At 38.2% G+C, this 26,726-nt stretch overlaps 1 protein-coding gene across 6 annotated transcripts in view; it reads right to left on the reverse strand.

Moving 5' to 3' along the window:
• pclob (piccolo presynaptic cytomatrix protein b) overlaps positions 1–26,726 on the reverse strand; it is a 79,353-nt gene that overhangs the window by 38,278 nt on the left and 14,349 nt on the right. For 5 of the 6 annotated variants that reach the window (XM_046864260.1, XM_046864263.1, XM_046864262.1 and 2 more), the window contains exons 9-16: positions 23,715–24,314; positions 22,770–23,540; positions 21,755–22,501; positions 20,639–21,298; positions 19,658–20,428; positions 18,666–19,424; positions 17,339–18,550; positions 16,177–17,151 (exon numbers count right to left, since the gene is read on the reverse strand). In XM_046864260.1, coding sequence (XP_046720216.1) covers positions 16,177–17,151; positions 17,339–18,550; positions 18,666–19,424; positions 19,658–20,428; positions 20,639–21,298; positions 21,755–22,501; positions 22,770–23,540; positions 23,715–24,314 — 6,495 coding nt within the window. The remainder of the gene's footprint in view (positions 1–16,176; positions 17,152–17,338; positions 18,551–18,665; positions 19,425–19,657; positions 20,429–20,638; positions 21,299–21,754; positions 22,502–22,769; positions 23,541–23,714; positions 24,315–26,726) is intronic. The other variant, XM_046864261.1, reaches the window with a different exon arrangement.

The raw sequence follows: 26,726 nt of genomic DNA on the forward strand, positions 1-26,726 counted from the left end.
CAAAACTTTTGCTAGGTTTCCAAATGGATAGTTTTAATTGCCAGAGGTGTGCACCATGGTGGTTTTTCCTGCTTAGTTTAAAACTTATAGTAAATAAGGTTTGGTAGTATGCCAAAAAGTATAAATAAAGAGTAGTAGTCATGTGATATGATCATGCTATCAAATGGCTGAAAAAAGCTGGCTTCACACACTTCTATGGGGTTCAATTAGACACTCCAGTAACAAGTCTCAGTAACAAACAGGTTTAAAATTCCATTTTGGGGAGTGCAGCATGTCCTGTGCACTGTTCACTGTCCGACCTTTGAGCCCATTAGCGAGTTAATTATTACAGCGATTTTTGGAAAGTAATGGAGTACTCAATAATTTATCTATAGTTCAGCAGTGGATCAATACAATTCAGTTTAGCGAAGACATTATATAATGAACAGAGAAGAAAGTGAGTGGGTTACATTTCCTAATAAGCTCAAAATAGAAAACAGCAAAGCTGTTTCAAAATGAATCATGTACAAAGTAAAATAATTCTACAGTTTCATTTAGCAAAATACAGAGAAAGAATTATATTTAACAACTTGGTGCTCATCAAGATACAATTTTTCAGAAATGGTCAGAATGACATAACCAGCAATTGCTTATAATTTCCCACAGCACTGAACACCATCTTAATTATTCACAACTTTAGGAGAGTATACCAAAAAAATAATAAACCATATCTGTGTTTAATATATACTACATGGGCAAATGTATACACATGACTATTTCACCATATGCTGCCATTTTATAAACATAGACTCAAAGGTGGAAGCACTTAGAATGTCTTTGTTTATCCTAGCACTAACATTGCTCTCTCTTCATGCTCAAGGTCTAAAAACCTGTTCCAGTATGACAATGCCCCTGTGCACAAGCAATCTCCATAAACACTGAACAGAGCCTACACTTAAATCACACTGAACCATTTTGGGATAAACTTGAACTTGCCTACATATGAAATCATCTAACTAACAGAAATCCTTAGAATCTTGGGGCCAGACTTCTCAAAAGAGTGGAGGCTGTTATAGGAGTAAAAAGAATACCAAACAAAACCATAGAAAAGTCCTATGAGCTTTACCTTTTATCATATAATGCTTTAGATAAAATACAACTGTGTGATTTTAATTTTTTTTTTTTTTTTTTGTTTTTTTATGTGAATAAGGCAATCATCAAAATGGGAAAGGTGATAAGGGTAATCAAGGGGGGCATGTAACCATATCTTGATAGGGAAAGCAATCAGGATATTAATTTGTAATCAGTGGGGCCTGTGTTCTCTGACATAATCACTGATGCTAATCAGGATTACACTGTATGTACAAATTTACTATAATTGCAGCAACATAGAAAAGGGTATGTTCACATGTGTCCCAGGAATATTTTCATCCTCTCCTGTGAAACAATTCTGCCTTTTTCATTATAGTGTCATTATGCTTTAAACCTGACATTTGCAATCTCCCAGACTTCGAGGGTTCGCCACCTCTCAGGAGGCCCCTGGAGGTGCACCACGGCATAGCTCCGACTCTAGGCGCACCAGAGGTCAGTTTTGAGAGATTGATTTAACAAACCCTTAGCCCTTAACAAACTATCCAGCAATCTGCCAGATGTGTCTTGATGGGTCCTGTAAGTCTCACCCACCACCGGGGTGTGCTCCACCCTGGTGGGGCCCAAGCAGGCTCTGGTCTTGGAACACAGGAAGTTCCTTAGGTTTTCTTTTCTGGGCCGATGGTTACCAATACCGGGTCCTCCCGTTTCTTCTTGTCCTGTCACCCCGCACCTTCACGAAGTGCGGATTCTAGATTATATCGACAATTGGTTGATACTGGCTCAATCGGAGCAGCTGGAAGTCCAGCATCGAGATTTCGTTCTTGCCCACATGAGGGTGTTGGGGTTAAGGCTGAACGCCAAAAAGAGTGTGCTTTCTCTATTACTGAAAACCACCTATCAGGCATAGTACGGGATTCGACCATTATGCAGGCACAGTTCCTTATGGCCCTAAAAAAAGTGAGAAAAGGCCTGTCACTCACTGTGACGCAGCTTTAAGACTGCTGGTTCTGAGGCCAGCAGTGTCCAATGTGATTCAACTTGGCCTCCTGCACATGAAACCCCTCCAATAGTGGCTTAGAGCCCAAGGGTTCTCTCGCAGGGGCAATCCACTTTAGACAATCAAGGTCACATGGTGAGTCCTGCATGCCTTAGATGTGTCGAGAGATCGGGGCGTGCTAGGAGTTCCTGGTCATCGTGTAATGCTTACGACAGATGCATCCCTCACTGGCTGAGGAGCAGTCATAAATGGCCACTCCGCGCAAGGTCTTTGGGCAAGGCTCCATCACACATGTCATATCAATTGCCTTGAGGTGCTGGCTATGCTTCAAGCATTTAAGCATTTCTATCTATACCTCAAGGTCTATACGGACAACACATCAGTGGTTGCTACATCAACCACCAGGGGGGTCTGTGATCTCGCCTCCTAGGCAAGCTGCTGGACCCAGGGAAAGCTGCTTTCCATAAGGGCAGCATATATCCCAGGCCACTTAAACAAGGTAATAGACGCTCTATTGAGACAAGGGCAATGGCAGGGAATGGCGACTTCACTGAGTATAACAGCCTCTAGGGTGATTCAGAGCGTGGACTACGCAGTTGTTGACGCAGCGTCTCATTCCCTCAGGGAACCAGGGTTACATATGTAACCTAAAGTCGATGAGTTTTAGGTTTTATTCATCAAAATACATTAATATTTGTAGATAAAACCCAATGCAATGAATTATTGTTATCTTTATAATTGGATATATAATATGAATATGATTTTTTTTGTTCAACATTAATAACCATTATTATTATTAACCATAATTAAAATACAATTGTTATTCATTATTTTTTATTAGACTGGCAGACCTATACAAAAAAGTACATCAGCTAATGTAGAATAGGATCCCACTGTTTTCTTCTGCCTAGTTTCAGAGGTTTTATGTTAAGTTGATAGCTTTGCATTTCTACCCAAATCAATGAAATACTCTTCACACCTTCTTTAATTATCCGAAAAAATATTAATTTACTTATTTACTTCACCTAAAACTAAGTGTACAGATATGTCTTACAAGCAAATCATAGCCACACAATTAACTATTTTGGAATTTACCTTGGTTAAAATAAAGAAAACAAACAATGCTACAGAGATAACAGTATTAAAGAGAAAATAAGGACACGGTCAGTACTAGTTTAAATCCTGTGTGTGGACACACAATGGACAAGAGTATACATTGCAGGGTCCTGTAAAATGTACACACAGAAACTTACACAGACACACAGACAGACAGACAGACATACACACACACACACACACACACACCCACACACACACACACACACACACACACACACACACAAAACATCTCTTCAACAATGAGTCAGTGCAATGTTGTCATTAATGTCTATCGTCTGAAGAGCTGCTGTTCACATCCTTAGTATTCAAGATAAGTAGCATGATTATCCCAGTCTGTATTTCCTGTGTTCTATTTGTTTCCAGCCAGTTGTTTGGAATGATGCCTCTCATATTTATTGGATACGACATATAGCCGTATAAAAGCATATAGGCCTGCCGACTGTAAATAAAATTGGTAAATATTTGACAAAAAATTTGACACCATGACACTGTGAGAGCCCCATTTTCTACTATGCTAGGTTTTAGGAGATTGAATATTGGCAATAATAGTTTCTCATCAGTAAATCTAATCAGTAAATCTCATCAGTAAATCTCATTAGTAAATTATAAATCAATAGTTCCACTGGATTTTGATGTGTGGTTTCATAGATTTGTGCTCATTTAGCCACTAGGCTATTAGTAAATGTAGGCACTGATGTGGGATAAGGAAGTCCGGCGGTGCAGTCAAGCCTCTTCATTCCAAAAGTGTTCAGTAGGATTGAGGTCAGAGCTCTATAGAAAAACCACTCAAGATCTTTCACTTTGTAAACCTTTTGTAAACCATATATTCATTAAGCTTGCTTTGTGCACTGGACACTATCAAGCTGGAACAGTTTTGGGTCTTCTAGTTCAAGTGAAGGGAAAATTTTATACCAACACATCTTAAGACATCCTACAGAAAAATAATGTATGCCTCGAACTATGTGGTAAAAGCACTGCATTTGGGGAAGCACTGCATTTGGCTGGACAAGTCCCAAAAAGTCTGTCCATGTAGTATATGTTGATATTGTAAAACGAGGCACCCAGCAGATAATCATTTTTTTTCTGAGCATACAGTCGTGAAAATGAAAGCACACCCTCTTTGAATTCTATAGTTTTAGTATCAGGACATAATAGAAAAAAATCATCTGGTCCTCATCAGATCTTAGAATAAGGTAAATATAACTTTAGGTGAACAACAAAACACATGACATATTGAAAATGAATACTGAAATGAAGAAACCACGTGTTAAAAAAGCTTGTGAAAGTACCACCATTATCTGCAATAACATGAAATAATCATGTTTTCTATTTGTTCTGTCAATCTTTACAATAATTTTGGAGTAGTTTTTTTGCTGTAGTTCATTGAGATTTGTAGGTATTTGATTATGCACAGCTTTCTTAATGTCATTTTGGGGTCTGGACTTTGACTGGTCTCTTTTGATGTAGATTTGTTGGTCTGCTTCGAATTATTGAACTGTTGCATGACCTAATTTCGGCCAATTCGGCCAACAACTGCAAGTTGCCCAGGTCCTGTGGCTGCCCAGGTCCTGTTTGTGTTTTTCACCAAAACTAAATGAATGTCTATGTGCATTATGTACAAACATCTTCACTATGGTGTCATTTGTCCAAAGAGAATTGTTCCAGAATTCTTGTGGTTTGTTCAGCTGCAACTTTGCAGACTTAAGCTGTGCTGTCATGTTTTTTTTCTTAGAAAAGAGACTTTCTCTTGGCATCTCTTCCTAACAAACCATACTTTTTCAGACATTTTCTAAATGTACTGTCATGAACATTAACATGAGACACAACTCGGGTATTTTACAATTTCTCTGAGCATTGCACACTTGCTTGGATGTCCACTTGGACTGATTGGCAACTGTATCAATGTTTTCACTTGTGAATAATGTTCCTGACTGTAAAATCATATGATAAATGATGGCCTTGTAAGCCTTCCCAAACTGATTGGCAGCAACAGTTGCTTCTGTTTGCTGATCATTGCTGATGTATTTCCTCCTTTGTGTTGTGTAAACACATGAATGCTTCAGGCTAGCAAAATGCTAAAGCTTTAATAGAGGTGGTCACACTTGCTGATGTTCAATTAATCAAGTGCATTTAATTAACAGCACATGGGAGCAGTTAAGGTGTACTTAGGGTTTCACACATGGCTTTTCCATTTCACCTTTATTTGTCTAATATGAATAATGTCACATGGTAATATACTTTATATTGTGGTTCATCTGAGGTTATATTTACCTAACTTTAAGACTTGATTAGAAACAGATTGTTTTTTTATTATGCAAAATATACAGTATAATAAAATATGCAAGATACTTAAAGTTGCAAGCTATGTAAAAAGTCATATATCTCTTGATGATGAGAAACATTTTTAAGCCAAGAAAAAAATCTATCTAAGAAGACTAGTGTCAGATTGGAATTCAGTTTCCCATAAGATTATAAACAGATGTGAACAGCAAAGAATCGATTAACTGGTTTTCCTAGTAATAATAATATAGATTTAGCTGATGTTTTGCATTATATTCAAAGTGACAGGAATACTGTAATGATGCAGACCAGAAATAAAATTTCGTAATTGAAACTGGCAAAATGTTAATGGGATTGCAGCTTTATATAGGTTATTATGCAACGTTAGCATATCTAAGTGTAAAACACTGTATGGAGGCCCGGATATACTCGAATGTACTGTACATACCATAAAAGTTCATATTGATTTGCTACTGGTACCTTCTTAAATGGTGTTGCCTGCATGTGTGACACCTCTTATACCTCTTTCACTTGTTTAAATAATGAAAAGACAGACAGTTATTATGAGACATTCACAAAGTATAATAGATCTTATGCATTATATTATAAATGCCTGAATACATTTTTTTCAAATGTTATTCTGTGAATACTGCTATTAAATTTTTAAGAAGGACACACACACACACACACACACACACACAGCAGTAATTCATGATGGTAATAGTCATTAGAATTATGGTCCTTCTTTTTCCTCTTATGTTGTTAGTGCGTCAATCTTCTCTAAATGACTGTGTATAGGAATGCATACCAACAGCTGACTTTGAGAGCTATGAAAGCAGCATAACTCATCCTAAAAGTGCATTTTTGTTTTATACTGTTCTCTGACATCTCTGTATCTTTTAGACTTTTCCTAAAGATGTTACCTACAGTGCATTAGAGCTCTTTCATCATCACACTTGAACAACTGGACTGAAGTGGATTTGTAGTAAATATCATTTGATTAGTGCATTGAATAAAGTCTGCATTGCTACTGTAGAGGCAATTGCAGAAGCTTTGCTGTTTCAAAACTCTGCCTGGTTCTTTATTGATTTCCTGGCGGCAGCAATTGGCAACGGATGTAGCTGACTAATATAATATATTATCATCAGCCCACACAGTAGCACTTTCTCTATAAATCAAACTAATGATAATATAGAGTCTTGACCTACTAATCTGAAATAAGATGAGTTGTTAGAACTGGGGTTTTAGAGATAACACATTTCCACTATTCTAACAGTAGAGGCGAAAAAAGAAATGTATTATTATTATTATTATTATTATTATTATTATTACTATTACTATTACATATATCCATTTTATTTGTACCGATTGGCCAGGCAGAGGGACCGAGCTGGGAAGGATGTGCTGCAAGTTAAAGCAATAAAGGATGGAGGTGGAAATGTGTTGACTAGTGAGGAGAGTGTGTTGAGAAGATGGAGGGAGTATTTTGAGGAGCTGATGAACGAGGAAAATGAGAGTGAGAGAAGTTTGGATGGTGTGGAGTTGGTGAAGCAGGAAGTGGATAGGATTAGTAAGGAGGAAGTGAGAGCAGCTATTAAGAGGATGAAGAGTGGAAAGTCGGTTGGACCAGATGACATACTAGTAGAAGCATGGAGATGTTTAGGAGAGATGGCAGTGGAGTTTTTAACAAGAGTTGTGGTACTGTATGAGGAGGTCAGGTGTGTGAGAGAAGTATGTGAGGGTGGTGCAGGACATGTATGAGGACAGTGTGACAGCAGTGAAGTGTGCAGTAGAATGACAGACTGGTTCAAGGTGGAGGTTGGACTGCATCAAGAATCGGCTCTGAGCCCTTTCCTGTTTGCAGTGGTGATGGACAGGTTGACGGACGAGGTCGGACAGGAGTCTCCGTGGACTATGATGTTTGCAGATGATATTGTTATTTGTTATGAGAATAGGGAGCAGGTTGAGAAGAGCCTAGAGAGGTGGAGGTACGCGCTGAAGAGAAGAGGAATGAAAGTCAGTAGGAGTAAGACAGGGTACATGTGTGTGAATGAGAGGAGAGCAGTAGAGTGGTGTGGTTGCAGGGAGAAGAGGTGGAGAAGGTGGAGCAGTTCAGGTACCTGGGGTCAACAGTGTAGATGGACAACAAAGTAATGGAGAGTGTGTTGGAGAAGTGAAGAAAAGAGTGCAGGCAGGGTGGAGTGGGTGGAGAAGAGTAGGAGTGATTTGTGACAGAAGAGTATCTGCGAGAGTGAAAGGGAAAGTTTATAGGACAGTGGTGAGACCTGCGATGTTGTATGGTTTAGAGACACTGGCATTGCGTAAAAGACAGGAGGTGGAGCTGGAGGTAGCAGAGCTGAAGATGTTGAGGTTTTCGTTGGGAGTGACGACGATGGACAGGATTAGAAATGAGTTTATCAGGGACAGCGCATGTAGGACGTTTTGGAGACAAGGTGAGGGAGGCAAAATTGAGATAGTTTGGACATGTTCAGAGTAGGGACATGGGGTATAATCGTTAGAAGAATGCTCAGGATGAAGCCACCAGGGAGAAGGAAAAAAAGAAGACCAAGGGGGCGGTTTATGGATGTGGTGAGGAAAGACATGCAGGTAGTTGGGTTGAAAGAGGCAGATGTAGAGGACATGGGGTATGGAAATGGATGATCCGCTGTTTTCCCTAATGGGAGAAGCCAAAAGAAGAAGAAGAAGAAGAAGAAGAAGAAGAAGAAGAAGAAGAGGAGGATTATTTATATATATATCAATTTTTAGTTGCAATAAAATACTTGACAGACGTAATTATGTATTTTATGTCTCCTCTCCATGACAACACTCAATTTCAGAACTTGGGATTGAACTTGCATGTTGTTTCATATGTACCATAATTTCCGGACTATAAAGCGCACCCATTTTTAAGAACACTGAATTTTACAAATGTTTGTATTTTTAACAAAAAAAAGCCGCACCTGTCTGTAAGCTGAAGGTGTTTACACTAATGTACTTTACACACGGTGTAACGGGTGAAATATGTTGTACTTCCTTTAGGAGCACAGCGGTATTTTGGGAATAGCATGCCACTGCATTTTCCCAGTATTACTGCGTGTGTTCAAGACGAGGATTATGTCCTTATTATATTCTGATGCTGATTTCTAAGTTTCTTTGACTAACCCTTAACACTGTTGCCAAGAAAAATAAAAAAGCACGAGTTTTGGAAACCTGTCTGTGCTTATATGATTTCTGTTGCAACTTAGCAACAGTTTGCAAGTTAGCGAGCTATCCCTTCACCCTGACTCAACGCGTTACAACAGCTTGTATCTAAACAGTAGCTGACCAAGAAAGTTATTGTTCACTGTCTTCCTCCTTCCGTTCACAACTATTTCTCTCTGGAGTTTATCTTTTGGCATCGTCGTGCGTTAAAAAAAGTTTTTCTCCCGATGCCGTTCAGGTCAGAACACAGGTGAGGTGCGTGTTATTGTTTCCGTTCGGAAATTTCATTGGTCTAATGTTATATGGTTCAGTTTTTTGGCTTGAAGTTTGTGAAACCGGGAAAAACCCAGGAACAATTCATAAATTAGCCGCTTCGTTGTTTAAACCGCGGGGTTCAAAACGTTGGGAAAAAAGTAGCGGCGTATAGTCTGAAAAACACGGTACACTGTATGTTAGAAAAGATGATTTTGTGACATCATCTAACGTTACATAATTAGAAGAAGCAACTGCATATATATATTTAAAAATCTAAGCATTGGATGATATTGTTGAGATACAATATTTTTATGCTAATACAAGCCTAATACAGTACTCTGATATATATTTTTGCCCCAAAGCAAGAAACAAGCACAGCATATGTCTGTGAATTGCAATTGTATCTATATAAACATAACTAAAATTATCATGTGACCAGAGAGTTGGCCCAAAAACATGCATAATATAGGGGCGTTATATAAATAAAAATAGGAAGACAACCTGCAAGTGATGGAACTACTCTGCCTCATCATGCAAATTAAATCCTGTCAAATAGGGGAATAAAATAATCTGATCTTGGAGATGCAGAGAGGCACAGCAGGTTGTGTTAGTGCCTAGGGTTCAATAATCGGTCTTGAGCTCCTCTGAGTTTCTCATTTTCTCTATGTGTCTAAGTGGGTTTTATACAACCTTTCAAAAACAAGACACTAAGTGGATTAGCTCATTCATATTGTCCCTAAATGTGTCTGTGTGTAATACCCTGTGATTGACTTGTATGTTTACTGCATTCCTTGTGACTAGCATTCTGGGAAATGCCATTGATCCACCAAGACCTGACCAGGATGAAGCTGTACTAGTGATAAATGAAGTAAATGAATCTTTAACAGATTTACTTAAATTTGCCACAAAGTGTACTGGCTATGCCAGATTTCTAAAGTGTTCTTTAATAGAGTCTGGTTTTACTGTGACACTGATTAGGATAAAGAAGATACTATATATGAATAAGTGAATAAATGCATGACAACATTGCATGCATCATGGTCTATATTTTTCCCTGATAAACAATTACTCTGTATGTATAAGTTATGTTTATATCTGTGGTCTCCAGTGGTCCTAACAATGGAATGTAAAAGCAAACATTAACAAACTTTAGGTACAACCCCAATTCCAAAAAAGGTTCAAAGGTAAAATATAAATAAAAACAGAATGCAATGATTTGCAAAGCCCATAAACCCATATTTTATTCACAATACAACATAGAAAACATATTTAATGGTTAAACTAAAGAAATGTACCTTAATAGGGAAAAGATTTTTTTTATTTTGATGGCTGCAATATGTAATATGTAAAAAATTTTGTACAGAAAAAAAAAAAAAGTGCTGAACTTGCCTGCCCACAGTCTAGACCTTTTACTATTTGAAAACATTTGGCAGATCATTTAACGAAAAACACAACAAAGGACACACAGAAGTGTTTATCAGCTAGACTCCTGTAACATTTGATATGTTTTTTGTTTGTTTTATTGTGAATAGAATATGGATTTATTAGGTTTGCACAATATTGCATTCTGTTTTGATGTACATTTTGCCCAACCTTTTTAGATTTAGGGTTGCATAAACCATATACTAAACACATTCCAGCATTGATGCTTATGAAAACAGGCTAAAGCTTTTTATTGTTTGTTTTTTTCCCCCTGGTCTTGTGCAGATATGTACTGTATGTAGAAATGTGCTACACGTAGAATTATTTGCAGTGATAAGCACCAAGCCAATGGCTCCTGATGAGTTAGCTCATAAAGAAATTTAAACAGCCGTAATGAAAATAATGAGTTCCTTGGCAGTTAATAAGGTCAACATTTCACCAGCACTAGTTTCACATTGGATGAGCACTGTTTGTAAACAGCATTCAAATGTGAGCCATACACAGCTCTGACTTACTGTAGATACAAACCCAACAGTCATTGCATGTACTAAAAACAGGACAGCATATTCCCAGTTGTGGTTAACAAGTCATTAAACAGGCAGGCTTCTTAGAATAAAACATAATAATGTACATTCTGTTCCTTGTAAGGCATAAGCACATTAAAAAAAACTTTTTCAAAATAAATTGACAAATGCCTCAGGCTGTTCTTGCTTAACCATAATTATGCCTCAATTTCCAGATTAAAAATGTTGTATTAAAAGAATATGCCTGTCCTTTCTGAATCACATGCAGCTTTGAAAGCTTGTAAGGTCTCTAAACTTTCTGTAGATCTGTGTAACTGAGCGCAATCCCAAAAGTTGCCAACAATAAGTGTATTCATTAAGAGCAGTCTTTGGCAGAAGAGAAAGGCATTGGTTTCTTTAATACTTGATGGTCATCGATAAGACTTTCCATGCAGTGAACTCCTCACACGTGTACAACTTGTCTACACTTGCACTTCATGCTTTTTGTAACAACTAGTTACAATCACTACAAATCCATGTATCAGTTCAAACCAATACATACTGCTAGCAAAACATTGGAAACATGAAACAGAAAAAATGACTGGCTAGCTTAAACATTTTAACATATTCCCTACCTGTATCAGCTTCCTGATATGGGGTTCATGCCCATGACACTAAGCTAGCCAGCTTGACCTGTGCTAAGTCTCTTCCATCAAGCACACTCATTATTGATGAATTAGCAGCATACACCTTCTGCTCTTTTCAAACACTCGTCTTATTACAACTGCATAGTATACAGTGATGATCACATTACTGCACTAGGCACAAAGAAGTAACACACAAACACACAAACATGAGAAAACATTGACACCCGAACACAAAAAGAGTCCTTGCATAAGGACAGCTTCATCTATTCTATGCTGTATGAAATATATTTGCTTTTTGCTAAAAGGTAGTGATAATAATAATTTGAACAAATCGCTGTTGAATGATCTAATTTCAGAAGATTTTAATGTACTTTTTAGAACTGCACGGCTCTGACAATAGTTCCAGCTGTAAATCAAATATTCATATTAATTGTGTTCATGATTAATACATAATCGCTACTATGGAAACAAGTCCTTCACAGGTACATGTGGGGCCAATAATAGACATAATGTATAGCAAAAAAAAATTACAGTTGAAATATATATATTTTCTTTAATAAAGAAAAACAATTATTAATATTTTGAAGTATCTTGATCTGTAAGCATACGTGTACAACTAACTAACTTTCTTTCGGTGTCTCCCATTAGGGGTTGCCACAGCGGATCCTCCGCACATGTTTTTACGCTGGATGCCCTTCCTAACGCAACCCTCCCTATTTATCCAGGCTTGGGACCGGCACTGAAAGTGGCTGGGGTTGGTTCCCTGACCGGTGATCGAACCTGGGCCGCAGCGGTGAGAGCACCGCATCCTAACCACTAGACCACCAGGGAACCTAAGCATACATGTACAACTATCAGGCATAAATTTATTACCACTAAAAGGTTAAATGAATAACCCTGTTTATCTCTTCATCATGGGACTTGTTAGTGGGTCGGGATATACAAGGCATCAAGTGAACATTTTGTTCGGAAAAATAGGAAAGCGTTAAGATTTGGAGCGAGTTTGACAAGGGCCAAATTGGGTCAGAGAGGCATCTCCAAAACTTCAGCTCTTGTGGGGAGTTCCTGGTCTGCAGCGGTGAGTATCTATAAAAGGAATAGTGGTGAACCGGCAACAGGGTCGTGGGCAACCAAGGCTCATTGCACTTGGGGAGCGAAGGCTGGTCCATGTGGTCCGATCCAATAGATGAGCTCCTGTATCTCCAAATGCTGAAGAATTTAATGTTAATGCTCAATGGGTCAGGACTGTTTTGGCAGCGAATGGGGGACCAACACTACATTAGGCAGGTGGTCATAATTTTGTGCCTGATTGGTGGTCTGACCAAGCCTGACCAAGTTATGCCTGGTCAGTGTATTTATATTTAACACTTATGCCTTAGTATGTTGAATGCTAGTATGAGTCTTAGTAACATGGTAAGCTATGTTGTTATATCTTATTAACTTCAGGGGAGAATAAAATGAGAGTGTGTTGATGGAATGGCTTTATAACTAGTATATAATCAAGGTTCTAAAATATTAAATGCTATTATATAATATTTATACTTTTTACCCTATTGCTGTGTTATAAGAGGAATAAAACAGTACATGCCATAATGATAATGAATTTCAGGGTGGTAACATTGCTTCCTATCAAGCTACAATACCCTGTTGTTGACTGTTTTCTGCAGCACTTCTTTCTTAGAAATAAACTGAATGTCACTGTATCCAATATTAAGTTTAGTATAATGTGTAATATAGTTTAAATAATGCAAATATGTCATATGTCCAATTGCATATAACTAATAGGATTAAGGATTGCAAATAATGTTGGGATTACAGGAAAAGATCCACATATACATAGAATCTCTTGAGACTGATGACAGCTTTCTCCAAGCCCACACGAGGATGCTAAGTGGGGTAGATTAAATCAGATGCTATTTTTGGCCAGCAGTGTGTTGGATGAGGTGAGTACAGCATTTGTATCTCAGAAGCAAACATTGGCCTTCGAAATGGCGCCTCCAGACATATGCGGAGCAGCCATATGTGGAAGGACGTTGTCACTAAAAGGTTCATTGCTTCACCATTAGCGTGGCATGGCTTGACTCATAGATTGGGTGGATGTGGGTTAAGATTTTAGATAAGTTTAGCTGGGTTTAGACTGATGTGAATTATGAGCAGACTGATTCCTTAAAGTGGGGCCACTTTTGCACATGCAAGATTAAGATCATTTTACTACATATTCAAATTTTGGGGGAAAAATGTATATTTTATTGGGTTTATATCCAAACAAGTATATACTTTATATAGCATATAAAAGGTCTATATTGACTTTGCTTAGTTTCCGCTTCTATCTACCAAATTATATTTTTTTCCAGAGAGAGTTAAAAGCTTTTGTGTTTTTGGTGTTCATGTGATGGGTGGATAAGAATACGACGATTGCAGACTACTCATACTCGCTACAAACACACACACACACACACACACACACACACACACACACACACAAGGGTTGGGCGATGTGACAGTTTGTCTGTTGCAACGAAAACACCCAGACATGGCACCCCAAGATGTTTTGGGAACCAGAATTTTCTCGATTCAGGCCAGCTCAGACACATCCTGACAGACACACACATACACACACAAACAAACCAATAAAAAGCAAACAGAAGCTGGTTCATCAGCTTATGTATCCAACTTGTTTTGTCTGCCAATAAAGCAGTCTGAAAATTCAGCATCTCTTAATTGAATTGCTGGATTTTACACAGGGGGCATAGCACAAAAAATGCCAAGGCAAAACTGGCATGCTGGGGAAATGCAACAAGTTTGTTTAACCACAAAGAAAGCACCCCAAAGGGTATGCAGAAATCTAGATAACACTGAGAGCTCAAGACTGGCACATTCAGAAACAGGACTCAAGCAAACATGATAACAAATGCATTTTTAAAAGGGCACTGTATATACAAAATCGCCGGAAAGACATCACTGATGCAATGACATTTTGCCTTACCAAAACTATAAGGACATTTTACTCGTATATGGGTATAAAACAGTAAAAAGCATTTTTTTAAAACAACTTATATAATAGTGGTATTCTGGTTGCATTTTCCTAACACTAACTATATTCAGATTTACATAGAGTTGCTAAGAGACGTCCCATAAAAACAAAACATTTCACTTACTTTTCAGCCAACTTTTTTATTTTACTACATTTTATTTATACCCATGCTTCAGTCATTTTACATTTTAAAGTAGTTTAAATTTCACTGGGAAAAGCTTGGGCAATGGGCCCATTGATTTTTTTTTAATTATCATTATTAATTATAAATCATTATTTATTCGGCTATGATTCATTTTAGAAGTAGATTTTTATTATGGAGATATTTGATACTATTTAATAGAATTAGAATTTGATCAAAAAGATTTTGTGCAGTATCCTACTGGCTAAGGCATTGGACTCTGGTTCGGAAGGTCATATGTTCAAATCCCAGCCTTACTATGCTGCCACTGTTGGGCCCTTGAGCTAGGCTTTCAATGATTCCAATCATGAATCATGCTCTAGCCCAAAAGAATCATGATATGTTTGCCCATTCCAATGCAAGCACATACACCTGACAGAAATATCCCATGTCTGCTTAGTGTCATATCACACCCAGATAACACAGATCCTATCTTGTTCATGCAGTTGCACAACCCTCACCCACTTTAAGGTACTTTCTCAGTCTGTATTGAGCTGCATTTCCCATCTTTAAATCGTCTGTTATGTAACTGACACACTTCGGTTGCACATAGTGTCTACCTTACACCAAAGTCACCATTCGGACAGACAAATGAACATGGTCAACATCTTAATAAATCATCATCTAAGAAGACTGGGTTTCTATTACTAACTTGTAAAGTCATTTTTTACAGTCAACAAAGGATTCTAATACTTTAAAATAATCCACCTCTTATTTGAAGCATTGAATTAATGCATTATTTCATATAGTTTCTAAGCAATGGTTCTTATCTTAGGTGAATAAATAAGAAAGATCATATTTCTTTTATTGGCCACCTGCTCTCATCTAAAATGTTTGTGAAGTCCTAATTGGAACCACAACGGTATAATGAAAGCCATCTGGTGTTTCTGTGGGCAAAATAGATATTGTGAGCCACACAGAAACCCACTAGTCCAGATTTGCTGTCTGATGGCTTTGTGATCATGCTTGTGAGTCATTAAAATACCCAGGACAAAAGCCTCCACATTCTATGAACCATTGATTACTCAGGTGTTCCCTTACTAAAAATAACAAGTAACGGCTTAGCTTCAAAAGTGCGCAAATGGAGAACTATATATGCACAGTACAGCACAAAATCTGAGAAATCAGCAATAATGCAATCAAAGTATGAAAATATAATGCAATCAAAGTATGAAAATCACCCTTTCTCTATTTGGAAAAATTTATAAGTGCATATGCTAATTCAGGTGAAGTACTGCCAAGAGGGAAATACAGCAGGATCGCGTCTGACTACTCTGCACTTAAAACTTGCTTGTGCTCATAAACATTTGTCAGTAACATAATATAAACAGCCAGCTGTCTGTTTCTTTTTTGCACATTTAAAACAATTCACTTACTTTATCAATAAGCTTTAAAAAGGCATTAAACCAGTAGTTTTGAAAAACAGCCTGCAAACGTATTATGTAGTCACCAGAAAAATGGCTTACCTCTGCAAGGTGAGGCATGGGGTTAAATCCACAGAGGTTACACACCATATCTTTGCACTCTGTGCATGTTTTGTAGTTGGAAGGTTCCTCTGAGCCAACATTAAGATCCATTTTACAAAGTGGGCAGGTTAGTTGGCATGCTATGGAAGGAGATTTAGGCAGACCTTTAACTTCCAATTGCATAGCTTCCTGCTTTTCAGACAAAGATGACCTGGTTTCGGTCACATTAGGGTCTTCTGTCTTCTTTGCTACAGGCTTGTCATCTAGCTTCTTGGATATGGGAGCTCTGTGCTCTCCAGTGGAGATTATAGAACCCTTGCGAGAAGTAGGTGGTGTTGATGACTGAGACACTGTAGAGCCTTTACGAGAGACCGGTGGGGATGACTCATCCTGGAGAGCTGATGAAATCAAATTCGATGCAGAACTAAAGATTGTTGATCCAAAGCCTAAAAACTTCCCAGGGGCATTAGTCATAGACTGTGGTGATGGTGATCGTGATCTGGCTGTCTCAGTCAACCCAGAAAATCCGAAGCGCTTCCCAGTTGTTGATTCAGACGACTTAGAAGAGGTAGGTTGAGACTTACCCGTACTGACACCAAATCCAAAGAAACTTGATTGCTGCTTTGGAATCTCAGGCTGTAAGGGTAGAGTGGATCTGGCTGGTGACTCAGAAGGTTTTATTTGTGATTTTTCCTCATTTTCTATTTGTGCCTTTTGTTGGGGCAGCTCTTTTTTAGGAGGAGGCACATTTTCATTTGAACTTGGATTTTGAAGATCTTTCTTTACCACCTCTAGGTCAGATGCGGTCTTCCCATCTACATGTACAGTGGATGTTTCAACTAATTTGCGCTCTAAAGTTGGTGACTGGTTCTTTTTTGGAAATGTTGGGTGAGGGTTTATCATGAAATCTTTTGTTAGTTCTATTCCTCTTTTTGCTCTCTGCTTCTGGCAATTCATGCAAAGCCAGTGTTTTACCTGGGAAAAGAATTTGGATTATTTTAATTGGTGCATGATTTCTGTTAATCATTGCAGCCACTAAACTCATAAGCAAACACAGTCCACTATATAAATATCATAAATAACTGAATTTATTTAATATTTAACAATAAAATTAATTAATTCATTAAAATATGTAAATGAAGTATAACTATTATTTCCTCACCTTTGTCTGATTTGGCATGGGATCAAATCCACACTGACTGCATACAATGCTGTTACATTCAGTACAACTGTTGAAATTAGGCAGGTCTTCAGAGGCTATATTTAGCTGTACTTTGCAGATAGGACAAATAGACTGATCCAGATTAGCAGTTGGTTGCAAAGAAGCACATAATTTGACTTCTGATTTCTCAACTGGTGTTTTCTCAATAGGTTTCTGTGAATCAGGTGGTTTGGCAGGTTCAGAAGATGTAATATCTAGCTTGACCTTTAACTTCTCTTCTACTGTCTGTTTTTTCAAATCAGACGGGTTAACATCTCCATTAGAAGAATCCTTGAAGGAGGACTGGGAAGCAGCTGAACCCTTCCGAGTAGTTGGTGGTGTCTTAAGAGAAGTTTGGGAAACTGCTGAACCTTTACGAGAAGAGGGTGGTGTGGCTGATTTGATAGATGCCTGGGAAACTGTGGAACCCTTACGGGAACTTTGTGGTGTTGTAGATGGTTCATCGTGAACAGCTGATGAGATCAGATTAGAAGCTGAGCTAAAGATGGAAGATCCAAAACCTAAAACTTTTCCAGAAACAGAAGAAGACTGTGGTGAAGGTGCCTCAGTCAAACCACCAAAGCCAAAGAGCTTTCCTGTGTTTCCTGTGTTAGATGGTTTAGAGGGTATAGATTGTGATTTAGTACTGCTAAATCCAAATGCAAACAGGCCTGATTCCTGCTTTGAGATTTTTTGCTCTGGTGTAGAAGATTTAGATTGAACTTGGTTGTTAATTTCAGATTTACTGTCTGTTGTCTTTCCAGTTGTTTCTTGGTCGATTTCAGGTTTCTGTGGAACTCCAGACTTGTGATCCTCATTGATAACTGCTGCTTTAATAGACACCATATCTTTTGTTGGAGCCACCACTTCAGCAACAGTTTCTTTTTCTTGGGCTTCTTTCACAACCATGTCATTTGCAACATCTTTTACTTGGGCTGAGGCTGCATTTGAAATGTTATCATTTTCATTTGGAGTAAGGTTAGAAGCTACATTTTGATCTGCATCTTCGTTAGGTGCCTGAATCTTATGTATCTCAGTATCTGTTTTGGGTTTTATTTTGCTTGGAGACAATGTTGAAGTGGGTTCAATATCTAGTTTTGCTTGTGGCTCTTGTAGTTCAATTCCCTTTAATGCTCTCTGTGTTTGGCAGGTTAGGCAAAGCCATTCAGAAACCTATAAACAAACAGAAAGGTCATATATTTACATTCTTTCTTTAATTTAAAATTAATGAATACGGAATAAATCAAAATATGCATTGAATTAAAATGCAAAAGGACACAACTTTTACCTCAGTCTGATACGAAATGAGGTTAAATCCACAGAGGTTGCACACTGTGGTCTTGCACTCTGTGCAGGTATTGAAGTTAGGTGCTTCATTTGTGCCAACATTAAGTGGTATCTTACAGAGAGGACAAGCAACATTCTGATGTTTAGCAGTTTCTTCCACTTTTGGAGATTCATCTGTTGCCTTGGTAATTTTCACTTGTTTTTCATTTAGTTTATCCTCCTGTTTTTTTGCATCAGTAGGATTTTCCTCTGTGGGTTGAGTTTTGTTTTCTTTAATGAGATGTTTCTCTGGCTCTAGTGATTGTTTCTGAGATGTAGTTGTTGCCGGTGTGGGCTTTACAGTAGTGTGAGATGTAACAGAACCCTTACGAGGTGTTGGTGGCGTTGCAGGTTCATCATAAACAGCTGAAGAGATTAAATTAGATGCAGAGCTAAAGAGAGAAGACCCAAAACCTAGAACCTTTCCAGAAACAGCTGGCTGAGGAGATGGAGATCGAGAACGAGCACCACCAAAACCAAAAAAACTGGACTCCTTCTTTGAAGGTTCAGCTTTTGGTGTTGGAGAAATTGATTGTTGCTTAGCAGGTGTAGAAATGGATTTCATTGTCTCTGCTTGAGTAGGTTTATCCTCTGGCTTTCCAGCAAGTAATTTCACCTTCTGTTGTGGTGATGATGGTGGTGGTACTTTATTAACCTGTTCCTGAGGCTGAGCTCCAGGTGCTCTCTGCATCTGGCAGTTCAAACAAAGCCATTCTTTTACCTGTAAGGACATAATAGAAATTAATGGTAAAAAATATACACAGTATATAATATCAATCATGTAATTATGTTTAACAATTTTGTTTTAGCATTTCATGGTGACACTATTTTTAGTGTTTTTACTCAAGCCAATATAATGAAAGAAAACTCAACTTAAGTTCAAGGTCCAAACTGATTATTAGCAAATCCCACCCAACACAACTCAGAAAATGGACATAATAGATATGAACTTACTTCAGTTTTTTGTGACATAGGACTAAATCCACAAAGATTGCAAACTGTGGTTTTACATTCAGTGCAGGTGTCATAGTTGTGTGGATCTTCTGTGAGAGCCACCTTGCAGAGTGGACAAGATTTAAGCAGCTTATTCGGATGCTCATCTTTTACAACAAAAGGAGGTGACACGGTTGACTGGTTATCTGATGTAATTTTCCGTTCTGTCTTTTCAACTTCTTTCTGTTTTGTTGTTTCCTTGTGCAATGAATGGGGTGTTGGGGTATCTTTTTCAGATCTTTGAGAAATTGTAGAGCCCTTTCTCAAAGTCGGTGGTGTGGTAGGAGGTTCATCTTGACGAGCCGATGAAATCAAATTAGACGCTGAGCTAAAAAAGGATGAGCCAAACCCTCTGACTTTTTCAGAAACAGCAGTGACATCAGGCTTAGGAGATGGTGACTTAGCACTGCCAGAACTAAAACTGAAAAAGCTTGTTTCTTCCTTTGATGTTTCAGCATTTTTTGGAACAGCAGGTGTGTCAGAAGAGGACCGTTGTGCTGACTGAACAGCAATGGGTTTCTGTGACTCTGCTGTACTCAAATTATCCTCTTTTTTTGCAACTTCAGCATCTTTAATTGTGGCATCAATTGGGAGTTTTGGCTTTTTCTCTGGATTATCTGTAGTTTCAGCTTCCTGCTTTGGTGCTGCTGAAGGTTTCTCTTGTTGGAGGTGTTTAGGTGGAGGTCCTGGTGCTTGCAGTTTGTGGCAGTCCAAACATAACCATTTCTTGCTCTGTTTAGTAATTAAAAGAATTGTTTAGATATAATTATTGTAAGGTATTTATTACTAAATAAACTTGAAATAAGACTCTTGATGTTCTTAACATTGAAAGCTGTGCAGTCAAGTGAATTATCTTACTCTTTTTACCAATGTCAGACACATGAGGTTGACAACATCATTGTAAATCAAATTTAAAAAACATTTTTAGTTGCTGGATCTTACCTCATTTTCTTGTGGAACAGGACTAAATCCACAAAGGCTACACACAATGTTTTTACATTGTGTGCAGGTGTTATAGTTGGGTGGATCTTCCTTGAGGGCAGCCTTACAGAGTGGACAAGCTTTCAAAAGCTCTAAATGTGCTGCTTCCTTTTTCAGAGGAGGAACTGTTTCCTTTGCCGACTGGTCTTGCAATTTATTTTCTTTTTCTTTCTTTTCCTCTTGTTGCTGTGCTGCACTCTTGTGGGATACAGGTGGGGTCGAAGTATTTTTTAAAGAAATTGTTGAACCCTTTCGAGAGGTTGGTGGTGTGATGGATGGTTCATCTTGAATAGCTGAAGAGATCAGATTTGAAGCTGAGCTGAAGAAGGAGGAGCCAAAACCTAGAACTCTCCCAGAAACTGCAGAAGCTGCCAGTTGAGGAGATGGTGGTCGTGATTTATCCTCTTTTTTTACAACTTGAGCAGATTTAATTGTAGCATCAGGTGCATTTCTTGGCTTTTTATGTGGATCATCTGCAGTTTCAGCCACTTGCTTTTGTGCTGCTGGTGGTATCTTGGTTGTCTCTTGTCGAGGTTGCTGTGTAGGTTGCACAGGTTGCTGTGTAGGTGGCGGTCCTGGTGCTTGCTGCTTGTGGCAGTCCAGACATAACCATTTCTTGTCCTGTTTAATAATTAACTTGATATTTTATGTAATAATTGAATGCTATTAATTGCTTACAAAATCAATTTGAAATTGATTGCTGATTAAGAAGTATATTACAATATATAAATGTCCCAAAATGCTATAAATACATTTTTAATTGTCATTACAAACTGGATACATTCAGAAGACACCATTAACTGAGAAGAAAATTCTAACAAATTGATTCACATTTAAAAAAATTAACTCTCCTGGCTTTCTAACTACGAGTCAGAAAGGCTAATGTAACAGGAAATTTAATACCCCAAACAGCAACTGATGCTGCCATAGTAATGACATAGTAATAGTTATGGTGATATTTGTGTGGTGATGTTTTAAAAAAAAACGCTCAGAGAACTCATTTAAAGGAGCACAAGGGCCTTTGCCACAGAAATACAAGTAATTACTAGAGCAATTATTTCAAATATGGTGTCTTACCTCTCTTTCTTGTGACACAGAACTGAATCCACAAAGGTTACACACAGTTTTCTGGCATCCAGTACAGTCAGTGTGGTTAGGTGGATCCTGCTTAAGGTCAGCCTTGCAGATTGGGCAAGATCCAAGTGATTCTGAGAGAGGTGTATCTGACCTTGACAATTGGACTTCCGATTTGATTTTAGATTCCATTTTTCCTTCTTGCTTATTTTGAGCAGTAGATGGAATTGTAGTGATCTTTCCAGAAGTTTGAGAAGTTGTAGAACCTTTGCGGGATGTTGGTGGTGTTGTAGAAGGCTCCTCATGAACAGCTGAGGAGATCAAATTAGATGCAGAACTGAGAAAGGAGGAGCCAAAGCCTCGAAACTTTTCAGAAACAGCTGACATATCAGGCTGAGGAGATGGTGGCCGAGATCGAGTACCACTAAAACTAAACCCAAATAAACTTGATTCCTCCTTGGGGGGTTCAACTTTTTGAGGGGGTGCAGATTTTGTAGGAGAGGGTTGTGTTAAGGGATTAGTAGTAGATTTGTGGGACTCTGCTGGTTTATCTACTGTTTTTCCGACTCCAGGTGGCTTCTCTTCTTTGGCATTTACTAAAGGACTTTGGTTCTTCAGTGGACCACCTGCAGTCTCTTTCTTCCTTGGTGATGCTGGTGAAGGTACCTTGTTCACCTCTGATGTGGTTTTTGCAGGAGGTCCTGGGGCTCGTTGCATCTGGCAGCTCAAACACAGCCACTCTGACACCTGCTGATTCATTAAAAAGGTTGTGAGAATTATCTGTACATGTATGTATCTGTACCTACAAATGTATCAAAAAATTTACACTCTGCATAGATTTCACTTGTCAAAGAGTCATTTTAGACAAAAAATTATATTTCTAAATTAGTGCATTAACAATGACTTTTTTTTTACCATTGTCAGACAAGCATTAGGTGACCATTATTGCAACCCTATTTTGACATATCTTGTGTATACAATGCAGCGCTAAAATAAATTCTGACATGCTTGACCTTACCTCGGTTTCTTGTGGAACAGGACTAAATCCACAGAAATTACACACAATGTTTTTACATTGTGTGCAGCTATTATAGTTGGGTGGATCTTCCTTGAGGTCAGTCTTACAAAGAGGACAAGCTTTTAGAAGCGCTAAATAACCTGCTTTGTTTTTCAAAGGAGGACCTGTTTCTTTTGCCAAATGGTCTTGCAATTTATTTTCTGTTTCTTTCGTTTCCTCTTGGTGTAATGATGAACTCTTGCGAGATACAGGTGGCGTTGTTTTGTTTTTTAAAGAAATTGTTGAACCCTTTCGAGAGGTTGGTGGTGTGATGGAGGGTTCATCCTGAACAGCTGAAGAGATCAAATTAGAAGATGAGCTGAGGAAGGATGAACCAAACCCTAGGACTTTCCCAGAAAGTGCAGAAGCTGCCAGCTGAGGTGACGGTGGCCGTGATTTATTACCACCAAAAGTGAAGCCAAAGAGGCCAGACTGCTTCTCAGAAGGTTTTGGATTTTGTTGTTCGACAGATTCAACGTGTAGTGGTTTTTGTTCTGCCACACTAGTAGTGGTTTTTGGGGTCTTTTCTAAAGTGAGTTTCTCACTGGGTTTTTCATTTACTGTGGGTGCCTGATCATTTGGATCACCCAGTGAAATACTTGTCTTTTTCTTTGTAGGATCTGAACTAAAAGCCTCAGTCTCTGATTTTGTAAGGGTTACTTCATTTGCCTTTGCAGGAAGAAGTCCTTGTACTTGATTCCGCTGGCAGTTCAGACACAACCATTTATTCTTCTAGGAGAAAACATGACAAGCAGTAGTTAAATAGCTGAAAAAATCGAGCAAGCATGCATTATGATAGCAGATATGATAGGAGAAAATAAGAATATAATAAAACAAGAATTGTTAACATAAAACCCAGTACTGGATTATTACAGCCTGTATTCATTATGTGAGAAAATCTCTTACCTCAGCTGTTTCTTCGCTGGAATTTAATCCACCACAAGAGTTACACACAATGGCTTTGCAAGAATCACAAGTATTGTGGTGTGGAGGATCTTCCTTGAATATCTCCTTGCAGATTGAACAGCCTTTCTGAAGCTTGTACAGATTTGTAGTTCCTTTTTCAAAAGCAGATGGTGCTTTGGCAGACTGAGCATTTGGTGCTTCATCTGCAGGTTTTATTTCTTCTTGAACAGTACGTGATTTTGTCTTTCCTGCAGTAACACTTTCAACAGATACAGGCACATCTGATGCAGGCTTTGCAAAAGTTTGACAAATGGCTGAACTCTTATCTTCTGCTTTTGGATTTTCAGAAGCAGAAGGAGGCTGTGATATTGAAGTAAAATCTTTCAGCACAGGGGGCTGGCCATCTGATTTTCTAACTTCAGAAAGGTTTTTACTGTTGTTTGTGACATTTACTGTAAAAATTGATTCCTTTTTAGATGCAACTGGAGTTTTCTTGCACTCTGCTGGTCCTAGTGAAAGTATCTGTTCAACCTGTGGCTGTACAGGTGTAGCTGATGAAAACTGCTGCATCTGACAGTTCAAACAAAACCACTCATTCACCTAGAACCATGAAACAAAACATTGTGGTTATTACTTTTAAAAGCATCAATTCATATAAGCAGTTTCATAATTAGCATTTAAATATAATCAATATATAAATGATACATCATTCAATGTAATGTAATGTTAAGTTATATGACCAACATAAATAGCCGCTGCAATATGAGGTTAATTTCTATCTATGAAAGGTCACAGTGTGCACATTTATTTTCTTATTATGAATGTCAAACGATCCATTAATTTAAAGTCTTAGTAACACAGAAATTATGTATTGCATACATTTTTTCTGCAAGCCATCAAACCTCGAAAGTCATAGACAGCAAGAAAGAGCACAATTGGCATGCTGGTCTAAAGGCATTAATGCATCAGAGGTTTAAAAAACAGCAAAATACAAAATGTTTTAACTTTAATTTAATAAATATTCACTGAACAGGCAAAACATTTTACCACCTGCCCAATATTGTGTTGGTCCCCCCTTTTGCAGCCAAAATCAATCAGTTCTAAACCAATTGAGCAAAAACAGCATAAACTTCTTTAGCAATTTGAGCTACAGGAGCTCGTCTGTTGGATCGGACCACACGGACCAGCCTTCGCTCCCCATGTGCATCAATTAACCTTTGCCACCCACGACCCTGTCGCCCGGTTCACCACTGTTCTTTCCTTCTACCACTTTTGACAGCTACTAAAAACTGCCGACTGGGAACATCCCACATGTGCTGCAGTTTTGGAGATGCTCTGACTCAGTTGTCCAGGCATCACAATTTTGCCCTTCTACAACATCAACTTTGAGGACAAAATGTTTACTTGCTGCCTAATAAATCCCACCCACTAACAGGTGCATGATGGAGAGATAATCAGTGTTATTTACTTCAACACACACAATGTCATAATGATAATATTATGCCTGATCTGTGTATATGACACCATAACTGATGGGAGAATCACCAGTCTCTAAATAGTAGTAATTTAGAACCACACTATCAGAGTTAAGAGCCAAAATGGAAAAATATACAATGTGTGGTGTGATATTTAATGCATATATTTGACACTTGTCTGTGGCTGAATGTAAATGATATTCACTGCAGTAGAAACTGTGCTGGTTCAAAAGCTGCTCTTCAACTGTTAATTGCAAGAAAAGTGGCATGGGCAGATTAGCTGGCATTGTTGCAAGCAGGATTACCCACCAAAGAAAAGAAAACTGTCATATTTTTTATATGCATACTCAATATGAAAGCTCAAAATGATGAGTGCAGTAGTCAAATCAGTCATATCAAATGCAGGATGGACCACCCCCATAGACACATTTTTATTTTGGTTTATTTTCCTGAAATAATTGTCAAAAAATGATCCAAAATGGCTATTGGCATAGAGAGAGACCCAGTGTTGTTATTCAATTGGAGAACGGAATTTGTATAAAGGTACTAACTTATTGGCATTTCAATTCTGGTAATATGCTTTTAAGGTGCCATAGACACTACCTGACAAATGAGGATTCATTCTATTCATACACACATTCTCTTTAGTTTTTGATAAATGCTTAGTCTTGCTATGCCATTTGTTTCCGAGCGACAGGTGACATCTACTTTATTATAAGATATGCTGAGCAGGAGAATTCTGACCTTTTCTTATGGATGGTCTTAAAAGGCAAACAGAGAAGGAGGTAATTTGTCTCCATTTGCTCTTTGCTACTTTTTTGCAAATTTGCCTGAACAAATAAAGAGTTCCCCACTTTGCATCAGTTTTCCAGAACCTCAACAATCCAAAAGGATTCGGCAGATCTCCCTGGCTTTATCCCTTTACATTTGTAAAAAAACTAAGCTACTACCACTCATTTCAACTCTTCATTAAGCTTCATCAGCTAGGGTGAACAGATCTACTTAATTGCCATAGGGGCTTATCCCATTTGGCAGTTAAATAGATCTGTTCACCCTAGCTGGGTGGATGCCCTTAGTGAGTACCTTGGAAGTTTATGGTACATTAAATTGGGAACTTCCTGTGTTATATTTGCATTTGGCAATAAAATGTCCTATCATTTGTGCTGCATGATGCCCCACAACAGTTGCCTTGAGACTCCATTATCACTACACCTAACCGTATCTTGAGAATGTTGTCATTCGATTGACGCACCACATTGGAGCATCTCATACATTTTATATCTGTGCTATAATGGCTGACAGCACCTTGTGAAGTGAATTGTTTGGGGTTTTATTAATCTTAATCTTGTAAATTAGACAGAAAAGATAATATAATGGCAAAAATAATATAATAGATCCTCACTGCAAGGACCCTCAGGTTAGAACTACATCAATAGCATTAACTCTTTGTATTACTGCATATTTCTGTTATATCCAATTTTGACATCTCTTTAATCAGCATGCCATTTGTATAGTGATACCAACTGTGAAATAGTCC

This window comes from Silurus meridionalis, chromosome 13 (assembly GCF_014805685.1).
Source record: "Silurus meridionalis isolate SWU-2019-XX chromosome 13, ASM1480568v1, whole genome shotgun sequence".
Lineage (NCBI taxonomy): Eukaryota > Metazoa > Chordata > Actinopteri > Siluriformes > Siluridae > Silurus > Silurus meridionalis.